General features: G+C 36.2%; 1 protein-coding gene across 8 annotated transcripts in view; it reads right to left on the bottom strand.

The window, feature by feature from the left end:
* LOC139974682 (uncharacterized) overlaps positions 1-18,200 on the bottom strand; it is a 28,461-nt gene extending 10,261 nt beyond the window's left edge. Inside the window, exons 1-18 of one of the 8 annotated variants that reach the window (XM_071981984.1) lie at positions 18,037-18,197; positions 16,870-17,169; positions 14,901-15,000; positions 14,081-14,413; positions 12,429-12,695; positions 11,389-11,523; positions 8,358-8,507; positions 7,543-7,671; positions 6,301-6,464; positions 5,740-6,061; positions 5,333-5,647; positions 4,844-4,917; positions 4,381-4,600; positions 3,860-3,971; positions 2,876-2,934; positions 2,313-2,512; positions 1,678-1,765; positions 664-740 (exon numbers count right to left, since the gene is read on the bottom strand). In XM_071981984.1, the coding sequence (XP_071838085.1) occupies positions 664-740; positions 1,678-1,765; positions 2,313-2,512; positions 2,876-2,934; positions 3,860-3,971; positions 4,381-4,600; positions 4,844-4,917; positions 5,333-5,647; positions 5,740-6,061; positions 6,301-6,464; positions 7,543-7,671; positions 8,358-8,507; positions 11,389-11,523; positions 12,429-12,695; positions 14,081-14,413; positions 14,901-14,976 (2,721 nt within the window). In that variant the 5' untranslated portion in view covers positions 14,977-15,000; positions 16,870-17,169; positions 18,037-18,197. Of the gene's footprint in view, positions 1-663; positions 741-1,677; positions 1,766-2,312; positions 2,513-2,875; positions 2,935-3,859; positions 3,972-4,380; positions 4,601-4,843; positions 4,918-5,332; positions 5,648-5,739; positions 6,062-6,300; positions 6,465-7,542; positions 7,672-8,357; positions 8,508-11,388; positions 11,524-12,428; positions 12,696-14,080; positions 14,414-14,900; positions 15,001-16,240; positions 16,380-16,869; positions 17,170-18,036 lie in introns of those variants that run through there. The other 7 variants (XM_071981978.1, XM_071981995.1, XM_071981967.1 and 4 more) reach the window with 7 other exon arrangements.
* Between the last annotated feature and the right edge of the window lie 8,010 nt (positions 18,201-26,210).

The following is a 26,210-nucleotide window of genomic DNA, read 5'->3' as shown; positions in this document are numbered from 1 at the left end:
TATATATATATATATATATATATATATATATATATATATATATATATATATATATATATATATATATAAATATATATATATATATATATATATATATATATATATATATATATATATATATATATATATATATATATATATATATATATCAATTACACAAATGTTATTATACCTTGAAATGATATTTTTTATTCAAACGATAGACATCTATCGTACGGATATTTGATATTATCATTTGATCAAACATAATTTTCATCAGTATTACGTATCGGAAGTTAACGTCGTGTTAATATCATTTCACTGTGCCGGTTCTTTTCTGAAAGAAGCCGTTGTTTGGAAAATAAAAGGGGCTAGACGCACACATCCTTAGAAGTTATTATTTTTGGAATAAAAAAGTGACTTATGTAAGATGTTAAATTGCAATGCTACAAGTTAAAAATTAAGTTTAAAATTGAAGTCTAAACTCATACCGAGTCACATTCGAGTCACTCCCAGATTAATGTATGTCGTCCAGTTACAGAGTTGTTGACAATTAACAATTCATAATCATGGACGTTAAATATGAATGTAAGAGACTGGCTTCGGTCAGCTTGCGGCTTTGATAAGCCAATTAGGCTTCTTCGCGAGTTCCTGCTTGCAGGAGGATCTAATATACATACATACCTTTATATAATTTGCATTGTAGTAATCAGAATATGGGTCACCTCCGTGGGATTCCAATACTACTCTAGAATGATCATCTGCAAATGAAGTCATAGACAGAGGCCATGAACTGATAACCTCAAGTGTATGCTTAATAAGGTTCCTCATCAGTATTATTGTGGTTTGGCTGTTAGGAATTTTACGGTTATTTGATAAATTTGTATAGACAATTCCGTACTCAATTGCGAATTGCTACAACTGTTACAATTGTATTCAATTGTTACAACTTGTAGAAAAATATACATTTAGGAATGCTTCACGCTTGAAGTGGCCGTCTAACTGGCTATTTAAACTTTGATAGAAGAGGGTTTCTTCCCGGTCTGTAGCTCACATGCAGTAAACGAAATAACCAAGTCATTTCTACTGTAGTGATAATTAACATTGTCTTTCTTTCCTCGATTATTTTGGTACACGTATTATTCCGATGATTTGTATAGGTAAACATATGACACTGCTATTATAGTGTATATAACTCTGGATGCACAATGGACTGATAGCAACATAGGAAGGCAGCAAAACAACAATGATCATGGCATGTGCATTCTCAGTTATCGATTTCATGCAGTGGCGTAGGAAGGTACTTTTGAGTGGGGGGGGGGGGGGCTGAAGACTGATGGCCGGCCTGGGGGAGGGGTCTAAGGGGACGGGGTGTCCCCCTCCCCCTTGGATTTTTTTTTTCATTTCCAGGTGGCCTCAGATGCAATTTCGTGCAATATAGCACACTTCAACTCCCACTCCATTTTATAAAGAATTTTGCATTTTTATCTGGCCTTAAATGCAATTTGGTGCTCCAAATGAGATTTTTTTCTCATTTGGAAATGAAAAAGGGGTTTTCTGACTTGCGGAGCGGGGGGGGGGGCGGAATGATACTTCCGCCCCCCCATATTTTTCATTGGGGGGGGCTGGCGCCCCCCAGCCCCCCGGTTCCTACGCCCTTGAATTTTCATGGGATGGGTCGTGTTTGTAGTTACTTACAGGGTAGCATGTTCTTAAATCTATTCTTTTCCTTGTTTTCTTCCTTTTCACCGATTGTACTCTGATACTGTTTTCCTTCTTTCAGTAGCTGAAATGAAATGTTTCGATTAATGAATGGATCTAATAAATATATGCAAACAACAACGGATAAAGCTTCTGAAATGAAATTGAAACCATCTTGAATATTTTTTCGAGTTTGGTTAATTACTCTGACCAATTTGTAGGTACAAACCTTCCAAGCACTGGAAAACATAGAACATACTCAAATAAGGTTAACATAACCATACAGTTACACTTAAGAAAGAAGTTAAGACATACGGCAATTTACCAAAAATGCTATATATATAAGCAGTTAACGTTCTATTGATTAAACAATATAGACAGGTTTACCGTAATCACGCTTTGACGATATTAACTATGTGTATCTGTTCATCATTAGTAGTTCTTAAAATAGTAACACCTCATCTTCCTTTCACCCAGTCATGGTATAGGTTAAAGAAGTATATGTTTAATTTTGAGAAAAGGGGATAAATCTTTAATAGCATTTAAGCTATTATACTTCTCTCATATATGCCACATACGAAAAGGTTGATATAACATGGAAAACTGTGTACTTTTGTATTGATCGATCGTACCATAAACTGGTGATTGAAATTATCGACTGTACCGCTCTGACATTTTGTAATGTAACTCGCTAATTCTGTTAGAGGTATAGGAGCTGGTTGTTGTACGTTATCATACACTGGAATAGCTTGGTCAGTGATATCATGATCAGTGTCTGGTACGTTCCGATCTACTCCTTCTTCTCTGAGGGAGTTCTCAAATGATGATTCCTCTAGAAAATATAGGAATTTATATTAGTGTAAAATGTTGGCAATCTAAATACACATTTTACATCAAATTTGACTCAAAGTGTTAAAATTATTTTAACCAAGTCCATATATGGCATCCTACTAAAAAGAAACACTGGAATCACTGTAAGAATAGCCAAACAAAATTTACATTAAAATTATATTCTTAACACCATTAGCATGAATCGTATCATTACAGTCAATGAAGGTTAAAGGGAACATCGAAAAGGATAACTAACCAAGCAGGGTCTCTCAAAATGTTAACAGGTATGCGATAAAAATCACAGTAAATTGGTTGCAACTTGAGACACAACATGGAAACTCAATAGACGTCGTTTTGAAATTACCTTTCTGAATGCAACGTTTTGTGCGCTCATGAGCAAGTTCAAGTCCACGATCCCTTCTCCTACAATATTACGCAAATAAGGAGAAAGAACACAAATAAAATGATCGTCACAGTATATGTCATGATAATAAAGAATAACACACCAGAAAAATTACACTTAGTGACAGTTATTCAAAGCCAATTTATACGCTTTAACACACCAGTAGAATCACTGTGGTCGAGTGGTACGGACTTCGGTTCGTGACACGAAGATCCGGGGTTCGATTCCTACCTTCGCCTGGTGAGTCCCAAAAGGACGAAACCGGTCATGAAGTGGAATTTTTCTGGTGTGTTATTCTTTATTGAATTACTATATATCTGTCATACCACTTGCTACACATTCAATTCTTATATATATATATATATATATATATATATATATATATATATATACATATATATATATATTTATGTATATATATCCATTTCAATATGTCTATATGTCGATATATCTAGTTTTACTTTTTAATAATATATCTTCCATATATATATATATATCTTCATGAAGTGGAATTTTTCTGGTGTGTTATTCTTTATTGAATTACTATATATCTGTCATACCACTTGCTACACATTCAATTCTTATATATATATATATATATATATATATATATATATATATATATATATATATACATATATATATATATATATTTATGTATATATATCCATTTCAATATGTCTATATGTCGATATATCATTATATCTAGTTTTACTTTTTAATAATATATCTTCCATTTAAAATTAAATGTATGCAATACTTAATGCAGTAGTTCAATTTGAGTAAATTGAAGACAAACGTTACATAGAACTTATTTTGGAAGCGCTAGTCCAGGTAATTTTCAGATCCGAAGAAACATTAGAAGTAAACTTACGTGACATTTTACTTTGAATTTATTATCGATGTCATTACAATAAATTGTAATTGTGTTGTTAATGTGCTCACCTTCTTTGAACTAAGACAACCAATACTATGATGATGATTATGATTAAGAGAAGACACCCTCCAACGGATGACCCAATAATTGGCAGCAATGAATCGGGCCCGGACTTGTCCTCTTCATTTAGAAATGAGAATATATGTATACATAGAAACATGTGGTTACTGAGAGTGCGCATGGGACTAATAACAAAGAAAAAAACTGAGACATAGGCTATCAATTGTTCCTTTTATTCTTAAAATATTTTGATTCATTTTTATTCGATTACATATTGTATGCTCAATTAACAACAATTTATTGTAACATTTCCAATATATACTATTATCACTCTAATTTAAAACGATGAACCACTAAAACATTACAAAAGTACTTCATATTGACAATGATACAGCAGTGTAGTACATGGGGGGGGGGGGGAGGGACTACAACGGCCAAAGTGCCCCTGCCCGTAAATGACTTACATATGACTTTTTAATCAACTGTTTATATGTAGTCGTATATTCCCCTATTACTTTCAATTACTTACGTATGGGCACTGGAACAGTTTGACTTTTCTCACTCTCGCCTCCAGATGTTGTTATGGTAATGTAAACTTCATATTTAATATCACGTGATAATGTTGTGAACGTATACTGCGTCAGTGACGTGTTGTTAATGTAATCCTTGTAAATAACGTCATCACTGGAAAGATTCCGATAGTAAATCGTAAGATTCGTCACTCCAGAACTGCAAGTAACAGGTGGTAACTTGTCCAAAAGGGGAAAAAATAACTTAAAAGATCGTTTGCGCTTCAATTTTACTTCTTAAGCTTCTACATACTGACACAAATGCCTGCTTATTGACAGAAACCAATTACTAACGTAAAGCCTTATAATGTGGAGTCTAAATTAAGTTTATACAAACAAAAAAAAACGTAAGTGCAATTCTATCGTATCGTTTTAGGATACGCTGAAGAAAAACGATTATCATTAAAAATGTATGATTTATACCTGCCACGATATGATCACCACGTAATAATTTCCTTCCTTGGTCTCAGCTGAAACATTGAATGGACTAAGAGGCACTGTATTATGGAAGAAAACAAAATGAAAAAACAAACGTAATAATATTATCAAATAGTGCTTTAAAGCAAATACTGCTGTTTCTTAAAATGCTCTGTCCGTACATATTGAAATGCTCCATAAAACTTCCGCAAATATATCCGTACGTGTAATTTTTTGTTATAAATATTTATACATTTTTCTTGCGTGACTTCTAGTAACATGTAAGTGGATATTGAAACAAGACGCTTTTGGCGACCGAATAGCTTTTCGAGGTTCACATTAATATGCTAGGTAACTTCTGATAAAGAGACATCTGTTAGCAAAGACTGACAAAATAAGAAAGGTTTTAAAGTCAGATTATCAGAACCTGTTAATCCAACTATATAAGATATTTAAGTAGACTACCAAACTAGCACATGTACAGTCATTATATACCTTTACAATTTGTAGTGACATTCAGAGATGGTCCACGGGGCCCCTCTCCTCCATCTCCTACTTTAACTGCTGCTACACTGAACATGTAGCTAGTCTCTGGCTCCAAGTTAGTGTAGACGTATCCAAGTGGTTCAGATGCACTGACGTAGCCAGACTTTGACCATCTAGTTACTTTATCCTCTCTAAAGTACAGAGTGTATCCCACTACTGGTCCATCGCCATCATTAATTCCTTCTTCCCATGGTGACCAACTGATCGTTACTGAACCGTCAAATATCGATACCACTTCAGGAGTTGATTTCAGGAGAGGAAGCTCTAAGAGACCGGGGAAATAAATTCGCATCAAAGAATATATAGAGGTGTGAAAATTTGTAACAGAATACGAAATAAAAAATCCTCAAACTTACCAAAAACGTCCACAGAAACTTGAAATATCGCCAGACGTTTGTCATTCTTTCTCAACTGACAGTAGAGATTATCTCCTCCTCTGACATTGTTAACAAGGAATGTCTGAGTTATTGTTGAACCTTCTTTGATTGTACTCTCGCGGACAATCCCGTCCACGTCAAGATCAGTTTGGTCACGTGATACAAGCAGATCGAGACTACCTACATCTCCTCCAGGCCCTTCCAAAGCGACACACTTGACCCTTCCTGAGATTCCGGGATTTTGTTTTATGTATGTGGTGTTCTCAATCAAACCTTTTCGACGTAAGAAGAAACTGAATTCCTTGAAAAGGGAATTATATCGTATTCAATTGATTATCTAAATGACATAAAATACCTTCTGCCCTCATTTAGATACATTACCTTGTCACAATTTGATGATCCAACAGATTTCTGTTTGCTTTGTTTTACATGTCGTGTATTTATAATTCATGATTTCATTTTTGTGCATATATCCAACCTTTATATATTTCATCTGTTTCACACATGGAAAGACAGAAAACGTGTAAAAATTATGCTTACATAGAAGTGATGAATACCTGTTTGACAACTAAATGGAGGAAATAAATCGACCCACTGAGGAAGACATCCACCCGTCTGACATAATCCAGACTCTCGGTTACACCTCTCTTTATCACAATGACACTTCTGAGAGCAATCTGAGCCATAGAACATTCCTTCACATTCTTCGATAGAAAAATAATAATAGTAGATAAAGGAAATGCGATGATATGACAAAACAATTTTGTGGATTTGTATAGTAAAACTACGAGAGCAAAAGGATGCTATTCAGTTTATCGAGAATTTCGGGTTGCACTGTAAAATTCTGGTTATTTATTTTGTTCAATGACCAACAAGTTTGAATTGTTTTCAGAAATTCATGAAATTTTTGTGTCTTGAAGTATTTACATTCTGGGTTTTTGAATATAATTCAAGCTAATAGACTTTTCTGATATTATAAGGAGACATGTAACAATGATACAGTTACATGGTACCAGCACTCTCAAGTTGCGTCATTGCTGTTCCCGTTTTATTTCCAGACACAAAACTACCAAACTAAGTGACTGCAAATGGATTTTTGACAACTAAACGGAAATACATGATACATCAGTTTTACGCATTCATTGCACGTTATATGGAAATATACGAGACATGCCAAATGGTTTTGTTCACTCTATCATTTTGTTGACACAATGATTTTGTTGTCTTCATGACAAAAACAAATTTTCCTCTGATTAATGTTAATTTTAATTAATGGTCTTTGTACGGGTAACCTTAAAAAAACTTACAAAAATATTTGTTATGTAAAATGTGTCTTGTTGCATTAAGATGATCTCTTTTATTTATTTTAGCAAATTTATTTTGTGTTCGTTGTTTAGCATATTGTGCGAATCCTCACTTGATTGTACTGAAAATCAGCATGCTTTTCAAAATATCCAATACATGGTCGATATTTCGGGATAAAACGCCGCGATTAAAAACATAAAACTTACTGTTTCTAGATAAAAACTAGACATCATTCGGGAATCCCGGACGTTACGTCGCTATAGCCGGACGGCAAAGTAGTGCGAGGGTGCTGTTCCCCCGTACCATTCCCCCTCCCAAGGCAACGCCCCATACCAATCCTTAAATATTAAGATTGGCGGTCCCAATTGCCTAATTACTTTAAATTAACCTGACGCAAGCTTAAAATAAAGCATCTGTTGCAACAAGGGAAGAGAGCAAATACTTGTCCGTCAAAGAAATATTTGAATAACTACTGACCTTGACAATTACTCCCAGTCCATCCAGACGAACATCCAGCATCACATTTTCCAGTAAACTGATTACATTGGTTTCTGTTACAATTACAGGTTTGTAAGCAGCTTGCTCCATACGTTCCTGGCTCGCAGTCTATTTTGCAAAAAAAAAAAAAGTCGCACCAAAAGGTAAACGAAAGTTTAATTTGCAATTCGTACTTGCCACTTTCGATTTAGAATACTCTTTCTCATGGAGCTTATTACCTTTTACCGTGATGCTAAACCATGTAAATAAAATTAAAGATCTCATGCACCTCTCTCTCATAGGAAATGGCTAACGATTTTTTCCCCAATTTGCATAACGTTCGATTTTAATTCTTTGTTTTGGCATCTTTTCATATTTTCATAATCTGTTTTGGTAACTCATAAATTCGCAGGAAACACTTCCAAATTTGATGAGCGCTGTTAACCAAAACGCTTTGTTAAAACTAGCATATACACTTCTGTATACATCAGGATATGCTGAACCATAAAGAACCACGAACCCATTTTATTCTATGGATAGTGCTATACGTGTTAACAAATGATGACTATGAGATGTGAAAACTGTTAATTGATACCAAACATTCCGAATTCAAACATCTAAACGTAAATGATCAGTACTTATGTAGGAAACGTTACCGACGTTCCTTCACTTTGCATAAAAAACTCTGAATGAAGAGTTCAGAGAAAATGTAAAATTTATAGATTGCAAGTATATCACTTATAGTAGATGGTAAGTCATAGAAGATGGTAAGTCATATTAGGTGGTAGATACCAAATACCAATTATAATGCATACCTTCGTTACATTGTATTCCTTTGTAGCCAGTTACACATCTGCAGCCAAATGGATGTCGGAGACAGAATAGGTTACTTCTACACTTTTCACGCTTGTCGCTACCTGAACATTGAAATTCGCAGTCATCTCCAAAACGATTGTAACCGCATTCTGTCAGATAAAAGAGTTTTATTGTACTTAAAACTATATAGTATTTTGCTATGTTCTTCGCATCAATAGTTGAGTATACTGCTATATAACCAAAAAAAAAACAGTCTTTTTCTTATCTATCACTGATTCCATAGATATTTGGCAGTCTCTTAGATACAGTAAAAGCTGAATTCAGTATGATATCATTAAACGCCATAATTTTCACTTTCATGTATGACGCATTCACGTTACTATGAACACATGCTTTGATTAACTCTCAGATATACAGAGAGTTAGACCGTCGATCCTAATATTTATCCAATAACCAAATAATTTGATATTGAATGATGTAAGAATGAATAGATATTTATATGTTAAGATCTTATATTTGAGTATTAACAAACATGACTATTCAGAATCCAATACTTATCAAAATTGGTCTCAATATTTCAACGTCGTAATTGCCAAGATATACTGATAATGAGATGTGCTCCCAACGTTCAATATCAACGTTCATAAACATTAAAATATTGGGACATCACCATTAATTTCAAGCTCCGTAAATATGTAATCCATGTTGGGATGGACATATTCCCACTAAACATTTCCATGTTGATCGTGTGATTGAGCAAACCTTGCAATTACATCTTATTCCGATTGAATCTTAGAGATCACCGCTAGCATCCCAATAAATGATATAAACAAATATTTTGAAATGATCGTTATGCTTATATCTTGTAAGTAACTTTACAAGTTAATTCATTATATTTTGCCACGTACTGTAAAATTTTGTATACATCTCGCTGTTAAACGCAAAGCCAGTGGCGTCACCAGACTTTTCAGTTTGGGGGGCACAGGGGGGCACCAGCATTTGATGGGGGGGGGCACTTAGGTGGATACGGATCGCCGTCCTAGGGGAGGGGTCTAAGGGGAGGGGGTGCCCCCTCCAGGCGCGGCAGAACGGGAAAATTATTGGGGCGGGGGCTAATGTGTAGAGACTATCTAAGCGGAGCCGCCACCATCGGTTGGCGCGGAGCGTACAAAAAAATTTTGGGTTTTTCAAACCCCCAGATGGCCGGAAACGGCACTTTCCGAGTGTTTTATGCTGCGAATACCTAGCCCTAAAATATGGGTCTCAAGCCTGCAATTTCTCAGATTGCACGTAAAAGTCTGTAAAAACATTGTAATTTGTATATTCGATGGTGTTTTAAGAGAGTAGCTATTACTCGTAGTGTACTCGCAAAGACGTTTTTGAGTGTAATAAGGGGATGTTGGAGAACTGGCTGAAATGAAGCAAGTCATTGGCCTAAGACGAAGTTGTGTTGCGCTTACCGGTACTCACACTCACTGCTTCCACTTTTCACGGGGCGTGAAGACGCGGTTGGGGTGACAATGTGGTCTATAGCCAGGGGACGGGCCGAGGGTCACGTTTCGGAGCCTTGGTAAATATTGGGGGGGGGGCTTAACATGCATTTGCCCCCTCAACTTTTTCATTGGGGCTGAGCCCCCCAAGCCCCCCGGTTCCGCCGCCACTGCCCCCCTCCCCTTTGGAAAATTTTCGCATACGGAGGATGGGCTAGATGCAAAATGCTGCCACATTTGATGCTAAATTCGATCTGAAGATATCTCCAGAAATTGCTATTTTTGAGGTAATGATTTTAACAAGGGGAAGAATTTTGCAGAGGATATGAACAACATGCTGTCGATATTATGCCTAACCCTATATCAATAGAACCTACATTTGTTGAATTTATGTGTGCATTATCCCCGACTCCTTGTCTTTCTCGTTTTCGCCCATTATCTGTTACGATGTAACAGGTTCCAGCATCGTTATTGGCTCCTATCAGGGATCTCACCATGCAATCCAAAGTTTGATCACACATCGAGTATGGCTCAGTATACAGGTGTGAACATTCGCCATTTGTTCCTACAAGCATCTAACCCCAAATGACCTCTGCACCCCCTACACAACAGGGTTAATATATGGGTCCACAAATATAGGCAAGTATGGTGCCTGCGGACCCTCACATTCTCACATTTCGTCAGCTCCTAACCTGTCAACCTCAGACCAAGGCAACATATTGCAGTACCCTCCCTTCTCACAGTCATGTAGCTCGCGAAGCGGACGTGTATATCCGCTGGTATGGCGTGAGCACTGACACATTCAATGTAAATATCGACACCTGTTGTGATGGCGCAGGTCACGACTTCGATACCCGACGTTCAAGGCTAAACTTTTTCATTTTTTCGCAGCTCATTTGAAGAAAATACGAATTACTGTGCTTCTTTGTCCTTATGAAAAACCAACTCAGATGATGGGAGTTGAATATAACAAAATATATATATATTTTTTACCAACCCAAATCTCAGATGGGGGGGGCACTCGGGGGGCACTGGATTTTCCAGGGGGAACGTGCCCCCCTGCCCCCCCCCCTTGGCGACGCCACTGCGCAAAGCACGAACAAATACTCGTTTTCAGAAATTTTAGGATGCCGTTAAATTAATTACTACAGCACGTGTTCGGTTGTAAGTACCTCTACTATATCATGTGTAGTAATATTGAACTAGGGCACGTGAGGGTTGTATTATCAAGGGACATGAAACATAGTGAGATGCAATTTTAGGAATCACTAAGCTGATTTAATATAAACTGGTTAAGGTGTCATCATGTGCTATTCATTTTTTCTCTCCATTTAATGACAAAATTATAAAAGTTTATGGCAACTGACTGAAATGTATTCTGTATTGACCTTTATCGCCATAACATATTTGCATATACGTTGTAACATGTGAACTTTGCAAAGTGTTATTGCGGTACAATTAAGCGTGTCCTACACTTAATATACATCCTCGAATTAGCACATTGAGCATCGATTGTACAAAAGAGGAAAAAAGCACTTGCCATCTTTACATTCTTCTCCTTGAAAGCCAGGAGGACAAACACATTCTCCGGTATTTTCATCACAGATTCCTCCATTGTAGCAACTCTTGCAAACACCCAAACAGTCAGGGGGACCCCAACGAGTGGCTGGACAGGCTGCAATAAACACATCGCATACTTCGATCAGAACTTAACTTCATTACACTGCATCCATTAAAATGTAATTAAAGTAGCTGGTTGCATTTATTTACTGAAATTTGCATATTTAAACCGCGAGAAGAAAACTGCATAGAACTTGATTCCAAGTTTCATGCAGTTACATCAGTTTTTGTTTCAGATCCACGGTTGCTGCTTAAAAGCTACTCTACCTAGCATATCGTGTAATCAGGAATCACATCCTTGTTTCATTGAATGCAACCGAAAAGTGGGGGGTGGGGATGTCGAGAGATTTTCAGTATTTCATGTGTTTAAATTACCATGTGAAGAACTGAACATTGACTGGAAAGTTATGAACAAATTTTACACAATTAGTATCATACTGGAGTGTATTTGTTCATGCATCGCTGTATGATAATAATATCACAACGAATCCCACTTGTTGTATGAAAGTAATCTTGCTAGCTAATCGCCTTTAATAACTATTATCCCAGTGTAAGCTTTTGTGATATTTGACTTGTCTCGTGTTTTGAAAGAGTCATATATTCCAGCGTTTATGGATCTGACTTAAACATTAAACCAACAAATTAGAAACGTTGGTTTATGGGAGTGCTTAAATATGCTCACCAGACCAGTTTTTTACGTGTAGTGCTTTCAAGTGTACGGTCCATTAAGACGGTGATATGATTAAAGGTTCGGATATGTTCGACAGACAATTCCTAAACAGGTTAAGATTTTGGGACGGTGTTTCATGCACGTGAGAACTGGTTTTGCTTCTTAGTGTAGTTTAAATAAAAATAGATTGTTGTTAAAAAATGTATCTGCAGTTCAATCCAAAATATGACTTATGTTTGGCTTGGACTACATTGCTATTACTACATGTGATATTTTCAATACATATTCACCTCGCACAATGAGCAAATTCAAAGCTTGCTTGGCTGACCTCCTCTCGCCATCAATGTAACATTCATACACTCCTGCATCGTCAAGTTGTAAAGGTCTCATGATGGTGTAGTTAGATAAACCGTCTGTTGATGATATCGGTACATTGTCCTTTATCCACCTAAACGTAGAAACATCCCGACCAGTCGGACTCATCATATTGATGCTGACCTCGGTGTCACCGATATTGAATGTCTGGGATAATAAGTCGTTGGCTGGCAAAATGTCAGCTACACAAAACGGAAGAAATTAGACAAGATCAGTTTGTTTATGATCCTCCATATCATGACGTCATGGAGGAGTGAAGCTGTTATTAACCATACATGTACAACCATAATTATATTAGTTCTAGATTTTTTTTGTCGTGATGGCAGTCTTTAAAATTTCATCTTTCGGACTATGATATTACGGGGACCATCACAACTTCTTTTCTTTCTGTTTGATATCTTGTAAATTTTAAGAAAAAAGAGAAAATATTCAAGCACATTATATAACGATATCCAATTATATATCACTTATTTTCCTTTTGTTGAAAAAGAAGTATTATGCTGCTTTAAGCCCCACATCATAGCAAATTATTTCACATTGATATGTTGATAGCACTTATCATAAAGTTGTAATTCTTTTTTTTTCAACATATGCGGTAACGAAAACAGCATATTACAGATATCAGACTAACAATTCACTGCTTTCGACATATGTAAATGAAATGTATACTTTGAATTGTGTAAGTGTCATATGAAGGCATGTATTAGATTAAAAAAAAAAGAATTACAACTGTATGATAAGTGCTATCAACATATCAATGTGAAATAATTTGCTATGATGTGGGGCTTAAATCAGCATAATGTTTCTTTTTCAACAAAAGGAAAAAAAGTGATATATAATTGGATATCCTTATATAATGTGCTTGAATATTTTCTCTTTTTATCTTTTACAGAAATGAAGCTATTTATGATGCAGATTTCTAACAAGTACTTTCAGTATTTGTACAAACTTGGTGGTTTCTGGAAACAAGATCAAACCAAGATACTTTCGTAAACTGTTTCTACCACATGAATGATCATGCGAGTAATTAAAAGAGTAGCAACTTGAACATCATCATTGACCTGTCTGATGGCGACAGTTGAGATGACCAATCTCCCCACACAGTTAAGTATTTATTCCCTTCTCACACTAGACGGAACACTCCATGAATCCAAATATGGAACGATGGAGTCACAAAAGCTTCAAGTTTTTCCTTGTAAAAGGGATGCGTTTTGCAAATGCTTCATCTTCAATCCTGGCGTTCTTAATTCTGAGACTGCTTTTAGGGATAAACACACAACGTACCACACATATGATATTTTGGTTTAGTTGTTGATCACGAAAAGCCCTACCACAAAGTCTACAGAACAATTCGGTTGCTTCGCCTATAAAGCTTCCATACGATACAAAATACTGTTGCGTAGATTTGTTTATTTGCAGAAGACAATAATCCAACAATTAAATCAGAAGTTGACAACACTAAACTATGGCTTTGGGTCTATTGATGCATCTTGTCCAGTCAGCATTATTCCTGCATTTTGTTATCATTATATTTTCATTATCACGCGTTTAAGATTATTACACCTACCATCTGATCTCAAACGAATATGTGAGACTGTCGTGTCTTTCTTCCCGGCGACGCGAGCAGTACAATCAAATACTCCGAATACATCATTAGTGTTCTGGACGTCATTCCAGTCAACTTTATACCTTGGCCATAGTCTATGATATTTATATTCTGCTTCTGGAGGATCAGGATTCTGACTTACAGTGTTTCTCGTCCATACATGTCTAGAAGACGTCATGGTGACATCCGTCTGAATATTTAGTCCTGGATCACTGACGTAGCACTGGTATCCTAAGTTATTGCTGCTACCACTGTACACGTAGCTCGTAGCTAGTAACGTTACTTTTACAGGCTCTAAGACAAACATAATATATACAATTAATTTCTTAATATTATTTGATACAAAACATATGTTTCCGAAAATGAAAAAGTGAATGATCAAAAAGGCTAGTGGGTTGTCATTACAAATGTCAATGTTCCTTTTTTTCTAAGCGATCCGTTGTACTACCGTAATTTAACATTATTGCAAGAAAAACCGGCTTTCTAGAAATAAAATGCAAAGTAATTTCTGTAAACCTGAGGAACAAAAAGGCAATCGGTTTTTCAAATGTTTGGGTCATTTTTAGAATGAAATAACTTAGGATATAAAATTAAATGTAAGCCGTTTGTCATTACAAGTTTTAACACGAGTATAACATGTCTCTAAACGCTCTGGCACTATTATATTTAAAGTTTACAGTAAAAAAAGAGCTTTCTAAACATGACTGAGTTCAAATAATGAAAGAAATTCCAAATTTTACTATGACAATGATACTTTAAAATTTCTTCTATAATGCATTACCTTCCGCATTGACACTAAACCTCACTATAAGTAAGAGCACCGCTGATTGGATTAGCTTATAATAAACCTCCATCATCAAACATTATCGCCTGTTGATTGCCTGTAAAAGAATAAAATGAATAATTTTATTTAATTTTAATTTTTTATAAAGGTCATTTCTAAACACAGATGGCTATTGTAAGTGTTTATACTTTCTAATGCGATTAAAAGTCAACATACTTGCCGGGTGTTGGAGGCAGACTTATGTGTTATACATTGTCGACTTATTTGGTTAAGTGGTCATTATGGGAACGCAATTTTAGCAGATAATATTACCACGCTTTGCAAAATATGCGACATTTCTTTACGGCTTCGTTAATGGGTTTCCACACTACCGATCTGCGAGCGCATATGTCATTGTTGAGCTACAACATGTAGTTAAAATACATGTAGCTTCACGATTGAAAATTTCTTTGTATCATGTTATAAATGTAGACAGTTTGTATTGTTTCCAGAAAGAGAGCAGTGTGCATAGTGCACACATAATCATGACAAAGTTCACGACAAAAATAGTACAGTAATTAATACATCATTTTGTACAATCTAGCATGGAATTCATCGACCCATGTCGATGTCCTTATCAGCCTATTGGCAAAGATCATGTATTCTGTAGCTGTTCCGTTCAACAGATTCGTGGTACCACCAGGTGCATACGATCGGGCCCATGGGACAATTATGTCATTTGGCCCTTTAAATAAAACGTATCCTTATTAGCCTACACCTTTTACCTAAAACATAACTTTTTAACTTTTATTCCACTGTAAAATACATCAATAGAATCATCTAAACATGTATTCAATTCAATATATTCTACTGTAAAATACATACATATAACTACATAGAATCATCTAAACATGTATCTAACTCAATTAATCACGAGAAGAAGAGGATGTCACATATGGGTACGTTCATTTGTCAGTTTATTGCTAACACGACTTTTCATGCTATAATCATATCGTCGAAAAGACCGTTGGACACAAAACCATTGGCCCGTGAAATTGCCGAATGGAATGTAATTATTAACTACATGGACTTGTAAAAGAATGTTCTTTGACTGTTTTTACAAGTTGTTTTGGTGATATTCATCACTCTGGCACAACTAGATGTTTAATTGTGTTCACTAAATGAAAAGAAAAAGCTCGAAATTCTAAGGATATTGTTGTTCTTTATATGATCGATTGAAAGCATAGTCACAGGAAATTGAAAAATCGATTTATTTGCGTATTTCCTGAAACTGATTTACATAACTGTCAAATAAACATGGCAAAACAAACACCGTGGCGACAAATATTCGAAATTACCGAATCTCAGGATGATCCATGCAACACAGATACACAGAGCAATCGTTCCTCGGGACTATACAGTATATGGTTGAACACCAACATTTAACAAATATAACACTGAAAATTGAGCCTATAGTCCTGTTTAGTATTCAACACCGTAACTGCAAAGCTGATTGTTTGTCTTTTAAAATGCGGGCAAACAGTGTTTGTTTTATATTAGTTTCGAAGAATGCAGGATATGTTCTATAGTAATCGGAAATCACCACGTTGAATCAAGAAACATTCGAAGCTGCCAAAGAGGAAGTCTTTAAACGCGTGTACATGTTAACATCATGGCTTTCCCAGTATAAGGTACAAAAAATAGATACGGCAATGCGACAGTGAATTTTTTATATGAACTTTAAGGTAAAAAGCTAGAGTGAGTTATAGAAGAACGTGTTGTAAAATCATATCGGAAGTCATCGATTTTAATAATGCCATTGTCATTGGTTAGCAGAGAATCGTATACTTAGAAAGTGATATACACTGAAACGTCCATAGTCATATATTTTACACTGCTACATAGATAATGGTGACAATGATGTCATTTTCATAAAATTGATCACCTAAAGGTATCACACCACAATTAGTTGCTCACATTGACTTACACACTAAACTCGTCACTTTCCAAGGTCGACAGAGCAAAGATAGAAGTTTTCAACTGACAAATGTCCTACCCAAGATATGATAGTTGATGGCTTGGGCTATCACATAACGTTCAACTTTTGCAACCATAACCGTTTAGATTTGGAGCTAGAAGAGTTCAATGTTTATCATAGTGCAGGCTCCACTCCCCATCTGCCACCTGTCGCTGCGGCATCTTCTGTTTTCACCCGAGATTTTCTAAAATACCTGAAATCACGTTCAATCCTCCATATTTGTAGACCATCAGTAGTTTACATCATCTTCTTCAACATCAAAGCATAAAAAAAGAACGGTGATGACTCGGAAAATGCCCCCCCCCCTCTCCCAAATAACAAATATATACAAATACAGTAGGTCACTTTATGGCTATTTTCCGACAATGGTAAACCTCTCAGGCGGACGTGTTATACTCTAATTGTGGTGTGATAACTAAAGCAAACACATGTGCAACGAACGAACAATTATATTGTCTGGTTCATTCTTACTTACCTTAATTAAAGCTTAAAAATAATGAAAAGCTGTATTTTCATATTTACTGACGTTTCTTAAGCGATCAAAGTATCATGACTGCACGGTGACTTAAGATATCGACACAAAATTATTCAATTTAAATGTTTACAAAGTCTAAGTGATCAGGTATATCACTTAACTATGACGTAGAGTACGCAAAGGTGCTGTCAAAACGGCGCCATGGTGTAATTTAGAAATATCTTAATATTGATTACATAAGATTATTGGTATACAAAGTACAAAACAACACTTTTTGACATCGTCGATTCATGTAATTTCGTCTCACTGGACCATAGTTAGAACTCCCGTATGGGTGCTATTTATAACAATCCAATTGCAAAATACAATTTCAAAGGAATTCAATTAGCTAATTACTTAATTAATTAATAACACATATACAACACTTCGGGCGACATAGCATAAAATAATAATTGTGGGTGACAGCCGGGACAGCCGAAAGCATAACGCTAGCCCCATAAGCCTCTATTCGACTGGCTTACTGGTTTGCGCGTGTGTCGATAAAACAAATGGTCGGCTACACATCGGTAAAATAAGACTGTTCTAATTTTATGTCATTGACAGCAGTTTATGATAGACAAATAATTCGTAATAATGCTTACTTGCTTACAGTTCAGTTGTGAAAACTTCAGGTTCTCCTTCAGAAAACTCGACACATTAATGGTATGTGACGTTCAGCGAATGATAAACTCGTCACTTTCTGTAACACACTGAGGGGCAATGTAACCTGCCGTTAACGTCTCCAAGGCTTTACGTTAAAGTCAATAAGGAACTAATGCAGTGTACCTTAAACGTATCGATTACTTCGCTATTACACACTTTTTCCTGTTCTTGTGTGCAGGACTATGTGATTCACCGGTTCAAAGGTTGAAGCTGTATCCTAAGTTATTTTGTTCATAATGGTTTAATAACTCTTATATTAGGTGAGAAATTCAAAGTAATATGAAAATGCAATGGTTGTGCTAATGACTAGCTTTTGGTGCGAGGTTGAACGAATGAAGACGGGGTGAAGGGGGGGGGGAGGGGTTAACTCATAGGAGCGATCTAATTCTTCCCCGCTTGAATGTAAAATAATCACTCGACTAGACTTTTGTTCCCAGACTGACGTGAGGGGAGGGGTATCCCCGCCCTCCCTCCTTTGCGCACGCCGATAAGAACACGCAAGTCGCAGTTCTTCGTAAGGAGAGGCTCAGCTATCCTGATGTCAATCTTTAGTAACCGGTGAGTGAAAGCTTCTAACAACCTGCAATGTATCCTCTTTTTCTGTTTCTCAAAGAGAGGAATATGTGAGTATACAAAAGCACATTGGTGACTAAACGGATGGGTGTAAACCGCACATATCTCGCAAATCGAAACAAGAAAATGGATATCAATGCCATTCGGAAAGCTACGATTTGTCCGAAATTCAGCCTTTCACTTAAGTTGTTCCTTGCGCGTTTTCAATTCCATCTTCCTATTTGTGCCAATATTTGTAAAATGGCCTGTAGATGATTTGTTGCTTGACTAGTGTGGGGAAGGGTGCCTGAGGCCCCCTCCAACACACCCACACACACACACACAGTAAAAAAGAAGAAAAAACAGTTTTCTGACATGTAGTTTCTGTTTCAAAATCACTATGATGAACAACATATGTCTGAGCTTATAGTATCTTCTGTAGGCTGTCAGGCCCCCAGCAGAGTGGTGTACCGTCCGGCGTCACTTCCAGTCAGTAACAGTGTATCTCCTCTGTCCCATTAGACAAAACGTCTCACGCATCTAATAATTTGGACACTCGGGTGAATGTGTCCAGTCAAGTGGTACCTACCTGTGAATCTTTAAAGCAAACCCTATGTTCAGCGAATATTGTAGAACTAACCAGATAATATTAACATAAAACAAAAACTGTTAGCAAACTGCTTATCCACTAAAGAGCCTGTGTAAGAGAATGTGTAAAAGTAAGTGGGCCTGACGTTTCAATCCTAGCAGTATCTTTTTCAGAGGCTGATATAGTAATGCTAAATACAATGCTATATAATCCTATATATTAACCATGCTATATATATGAAATGTCCATTACAAGGAAGTTCTCAGTGAGTATGTCATGGCAATAGTTAATTGACGTTTTCAACTCTCCATCATTCTCTTTTAAGCGAATTATCGAGCATCGTGTTTCAAAACGTTAAGTTTGATATCAGTTTTCCAATGATGCAGGTTGAAAATGACATGAAAAAATGATAAGGGTATTATATCCTTACAAAATTTTCAAGACAAACTATGAAATTTCGAGAATTTCTTTCAAGATGCTAGTACTGATTCTTAGGGCCCAAAGAAAGAATGTCGTCGACATTAAAGGGGAGATCTTCGGAATTTGAAGCCTTTTAATGGCCTTATTAATATTAGTAAATCGATGTAAACTAATATGCAAATATAGGCCATAGTGTTTCAAATAAATCAAATCAAACCATAATCTTGCCTGATATTTAACGAGGAGAGCCCTCTACCCCATTGACATAATTTTGGGAGGTATAGAAAAAGTCGCGATTTTGGCCAAAATTTGAAAAAAATGATAAGGGTATAGCTTAACAAAATATTGAAAACAAAATATGAAATATCGATTACTTCTTTCAAGATGCTAATACTGATTCTTAGGGCCTCAAGAAGGAATGTCGTCAACATTAGAGGTAAGTCTTCGGAATTTGAAGCCTTTTAATTGCCTTATTAATATTAGTAAATCGATGTAGACTAGTAAGCAAAACTTGGCATTCTATTGAATCTTCAGCTATTAAACAATAACAAATTATATTTCATATTTTGCAATAAAACCGGTCCATTTCACAGACGGATTATGAGATGATTATCGACTGGCGGGTAATCAGAAGGGCGCCACCGATCCAACGCATGATTTTGGAGAGAAATAAAAAAGTCACGATTTTGGCCGAAATTTGAAAAAAAACATAAGGGTATAGCCTTACCAAAAAATTGGCCGAAAAATACAAATGTTCGATTTTCAAATTTCGATCGTCGTTTTGGATTTCTAAGGTTCATAATAGCATTTTCATGCAGTTAAAAGTGGCATGCCATGGAATCTTCAGCTATTAAACATTAAAAAATTTATATTTCATATTTTGTCAAACAATCGGTCCATTTCTAAGATTGGGGACGGATTATGAGACGATTATCGACTGGCGGGTAATCAGAAGGGCGCCACCGATCCCACGCATGAGTTTGGAGAGAAATAAAAAAGTCACGATTTTGGCCGAAATTTGAAAAAAACATAAGGGTATAGCCTTACCAAAAAATTGGCCGAAAAATACAAATGTTCGATTTTCAAATTTCGATCGTCGTTTTGGATTCCCAAGGCTCATAATAGTATTTTCATGCAGTTAAAAGTGGCATGCCATGGAATCTTCAGCTATTAAACATTAAAAAATGATATTTCATATTTTTTCAAAAAATCGCTCCATTTCTCAGATTGGGGACGGATTATGAGATGATTATCGACTGGCGGGACATCAGAAGGGCGCCACCGATCCCACGCATGATTTTGGAGAGAAATAAAAAAGTCACGATTTTGGCCGAAATTTGAAAAAAAACATAAGGGTATAGCCTTACCAAAAAATTGGCCGAAAAAAAAAATGTTCGATTTTCAAATTTCGATCGTCGTTTTGGATTCCTAAGGTTCATAATAGCATTTTCATGCAGTTAAAAGTGGCATGCCATGGAATCTTCACCTATTAAACATTAAAAATTTATATTTCATATTTTGTCAAACAATCGGTCCATTTCTAAGATTGGGGACGGATTATGAGATGATTATCGACTGGCGGGTAATAAGAATGGCGCCACCGATCCCACCATGATTTTGGAGAGAAATAAAAAAGTCACGATTTTGGCCGAAATTTGAAAAAAAAAACATAGGGGTATAGCCTTACCAAAAAATTGGCCGAAAAATACAAATGTTCGATTTTCAAATTTCGATCGTCGTTTTGGATTCCCAAGGCTCATAATAGCATTTTCATGCAGTTAAAAGTGGCATGCCATGGAATCTTCAGCTATTAAACATTAAAAAATGATATTCCATATTTTGTCAAAAAATCGCTCCATTTCTCAGATTGGGGACGGATTATGAGATGATTATCGACTGGCGGGTAATCAGAAGGGCGCCACCGATCCCACGCATGAGTTTGGAGAGAAATAAAAAAGTCACGATTTTGGCCGAAATTTGAAGAAAAAAAACATAAGGGTATAGCCTTACCAAAAAATTGGCCGAAAAAAACAATGTTCGATTTTCAAATTTCGATCGTCGTTTTGGATTCCTAAGGTTCATAATAGCATTTTCATGCAGTTAAAAGTGGCATGCCATGGAATCTTCACCTATTAAACATTAAAAATTTATATTTCATATTTTGTCAAACAATCGGTCCATTTCTAAGATTGGGGACGGATTATGAGATGATTATCGACTGCCGGGTAAGCAGAAGGGCGCCACCGATCCCACCATGATTTTGGAGAGAAATAAAAAAGTCACGATTTTGGCCGAAATTTGAAAAAAAAAACATAAGGGTATATAGCCTTACCAAAAAATTGGCCGAAAAATACAAATGTTCGATTTTCAAATTTCGATCGTCGTTTTGGATTCCTAAGGTTCATAATAGCATTTTCATGCAGTTAAAAGTGGCATGCCATGGAATCTTCAGCTATTAAACATTAAAAAATGATATTTCATATTTTTTCAAAAAATCGCTCCATTTCTCAGATTGGGGACGGATTATGAGATGATTATCGACTGGCGGGACATCAGAAGGGCGCCACCGATCCCACGCATGATTTTGGAGAGAAATAAAAAAGTCACGATTTTGGCCGAAATTTAAAAAAAAAACATAAGGGTATATAGCCTTACCAAAAAATTGGCCGAAAAATACAAATGTTCGATTTTCAAATTTCGATCGTCGTTTTGGATTCCCAAGGCTCACAATAGCATTTTCATGCAGTTAAAAGTGGCATGCCATGGAATCTTCAGCTATTAAATATTAAAAAATGATATTTCATATTTTTTCAAAAAATAGCTCCATTTCTCAGATTGGGGACGGATTATGAGACGATTATCGACTGGCGGGTAATCAGAAGGGCGCCACCGATCCCACGCATGAGTTTGGAGAGAAATTAAAAAGTCACGATTTTGGCCGAAATTTGAAGAAAAAAAACATAAGGGTATAGCCTTACCAAAAAATTGGCCGAAAAATACAAATGTTCGATTTTCAAATTTCGATCGTCGTTTTGGATTCCCAAGGCTCATAATAGTATTTTCATGCAGTTAAAAGTGGCATGCCATGGAATCTTCAGCTATTAAACATTAAAAAATGATATTTCATATTTTTTCAAAAAAATCGGTCCATTTCTAAGATTGGGGACGGATTATGAGATGATTATCGACTGGCGGGACATCAGAAGGGCGCCACCGATCCCACGCATGATTTTGGAGAGAAATAAAAAAGTCACGATTTTGGCCGAAATTTGAAAAAAACATAAGGGTATAGCCTTACCAAAAAATTGGCCGAAAAATACAAATGTTCGATTTTCAAATTTCGATCGTCGTTTTGGATTCCCAAGGTTCATAATAGCATTTTCATGCAGTTAAAAGTGGCATGCCATGGAATCTTCACCTATTAAACATTAAAAATTTATATTTCATATTTTGTCAAACAATCGGTCCATTTCTAAGATTGGGGACGGATTATGAGATGATTATCGACTGGCGGGACATCAGAAGGGCGCCACCGATCCCACGCATGAGTTTGGAGAGAAATAAAAAAGTCACGATTTTGGCCGAAATTTGAAAAAAACATAGGGGTATAGCCTTACCAAAAAATTGGCCGAAAAATACAAATGTTCGATTTTCAAATTTCGATCGTCGTTTTGGATTCCCAAGGCTCACAATAGCATTTTCATGCAGTTAAAAGTGGCATGCCATGGAATCTTCAGCTATTAAATATTAAAAAATGATATTTCATATTTTTTCAAAAAATCGCTCCATTTCTCAGATTGGGGACGGATTATGAGACGATTATCGACTGGCGGGTAATCAGAAGGGCGCCACCGATCCCACGCATGAGTTTGGAGAGAAATAAAAAAGTCACGATTTTGGCCGAAATTTGAAAAAAACATAAGGGTATAGCCTTACCAAAAAATTGGCCGAAAAATACAAATGTTCGATTTTCAAATTTCGATCGTCGTTTTGGATTCCCAAGGCTCACAATAGCATTTTCATGCAGTTAAAAGTGGCATGCCATGGAATCTTCAGCTATTAAACATTAAAAAATGATATTTCATATTTTTTCAAAAAATCGCTCCATTTCTAAGATTGGGGACGGATTATGAGATGATTATCGACTGGCGGGACATCAGAAGGGCGCCACCGATCCCACGCATGATTTTGGAGAAAATTTGATAAAAACATAAGGGTATAGCCTTACCTAAAAATTGGCCGAAAAATACAAATGTTCGATTTTCAAATTTCGATCGTCGTTTTGGATTCCCAAGGCTCACAATAGCATTTTCATGCAGTTAAAAGTGGCATGCCATGGAATCTTCAGCTATTAAACATTAAAAAATGATATTTCATATTTTTTCAATCGCTCCATTTCTCAGATTGGGGACGGATTATGAGATGATTATCGACTGGCGGGACATCAGAAGGGCGCCACCGATCCCACGCATGATTTTGGAGAGAAATAAAAAAGTCACGATTTTGGCCGAAATTTGAAAAAAACATAAGGGTATAGCCTTACCAAAAAATTGGCCGAAAAATACAAATGTTCGATTTTCAAATTTCGATCGTCGTTTTGGATTCCCAAGGCTCATAATAGCATTTTCATGCAGTTAAAAGTGGCATGCCATGGAATCTTCAGCTATTAAATATTAAAAAATGATATTTCATATTTTGTCAAAAAATCGCTCCATTTCTCAGATTGGGGACGGATTATGAGACGATTATCGACTGGCGGGTAATCAGAAGGGCGCCACCGATCCCACGCATGATTTTGGAGAGAAATAAAAAAGTCACGATTTTGGCCGAAATTTGAAAAAAAAACATAAGGGTATAGCCTTACCAAAAAATTGGCCGAAAAATACAAATGTTCGATTTTCAAATTTCGATCGTCGTTTTGGATTCCCAAGGCTCATAATAGCATTTTCATGCAGTTAAAAGTGGCATGCCATGGAATCTTCAGCTATTAAATATTAAAAAATGATATTTCATATTTTGTCAAAAAATCGCTCCATTTCTCAGATTGGGGACGGATTATGAGACGATTATCGACTGGCGGGTAATCAGAAGGGCGCCACCGATCCCACGCATGATTTTGGAGAGAAATAAAAAAGTCACGATTTTGGCCGAAATTTGAAAAAAAAAACATAAGGGTATAGCCTTACCAAAAAATTGGCCGAAAAATACAAATGTTCGATTTTCAAATTTCGATCGTCGTTTTGGATTCCCAAGGCTCACAATAGCATTTTCATGCAGTTAAAAGTGGCATGCCATGGAATCTTCAGCTATTAAACATTAAAAAATGATATTTCATATTTTTTCAAAAAATCGCTCCATTTCTCAGATTGGGGACGGATTATGAGACGATTATCGACTGGCGGGTAATCAGAAGGGCGCCACCGATCCCACGCATGAGTTTGGAGAGAAATAAAAAAGTCACGATTTTGGCCGAAATTTGAAAAAAAAAACATAAGGGTATAGCCTTACCAAAAAATTGGCCGAAAAATACAAATGTTCGATTTTCAAATTTCGATCGTCGTTTTGGATTCCCAAGGCTCACAATAGCATTTTCATGCAGTTAAAAGTGGCATGCCATGGAATCTTCAGCTATTAAACATTAAAAAATGATATTTCATATTTTTTCAAAAAATCGCTCCATTTCTAAGATTGGGACGGATTATGAGATGATTATCGACTGGCGGGACATCAGAAGGGCGCCACCGATCCCACGCATGATTTTGGAGAAAATTAAAAAGTCACGATTTTGGCCGAAATTTGAAAAAAAACATAAGGGTATAGCCTTACCAAAAAATTGGCCGAAAAATACAAATGTTCGATTTTCAAATTTCGATCGTCGTTTTGGATTCCCAAGGCTCATAATAGTATTTTCATGCAGTTAAAAGTGGCATGCCATGGAATCTTCAGCTATTAAACATTAAAAAATGATATTTCATATTTTTTCAAAAAAATCGCTCCATTTCTAAGATTGGGGACGGATTATGAGATGATTATCGACTGGCGGGTAATCAGAAGGGCGCCACCGATCCCACGCATGATTTTGGAGAGAAATGAAAAAGTCACGATTTTGGCCGAAATTTGAAAAAAACATAAGGGTATAGCCTTACCAAAAAATTGGCCGAAAAATACAAATGTTCGATTTTCAAATTTCGATCGTCGTTTTGGATTCCCAAGGCTCATAATAGTACTTTCATGCAGTTAAAAGTGGCATGCCATGGAATCTTCAGCTATTAAACATTAAAAAATGATATTTCATATTTTGTCAAAAAAATCGGTCCATTTCTAAGATTGGGGACGGATTATGAGATGATTATCGACTGGCGGGTAATCAGAAGGGCGCCACCGATCCCACGCATGATTTTGGAGAGGAATTAAAAAGTCACGATTTTGGCCGAAATTTGAAAAAAAACATAAGGGTATAGCCTTACCAAAAAATTGGCCGAAAAATACAAATGTTCGATTTTCAAATTTCGATCGTCGTTTTGGATTCCCAAGGCTCACAATAGCATTTTC

This window comes from Apostichopus japonicus, chromosome 2 (assembly GCF_037975245.1).
Source record: "Apostichopus japonicus isolate 1M-3 chromosome 2, ASM3797524v1, whole genome shotgun sequence".
In the NCBI taxonomy this organism is placed as follows: Eukaryota; Metazoa; Echinodermata; class Holothuroidea; order Aspidochirotida; family Stichopodidae; genus Apostichopus; species Apostichopus japonicus.
Note: the sequence above shows the minus strand (reverse complement) of the source record. Positions and strands in the feature narration are given on the sequence as shown.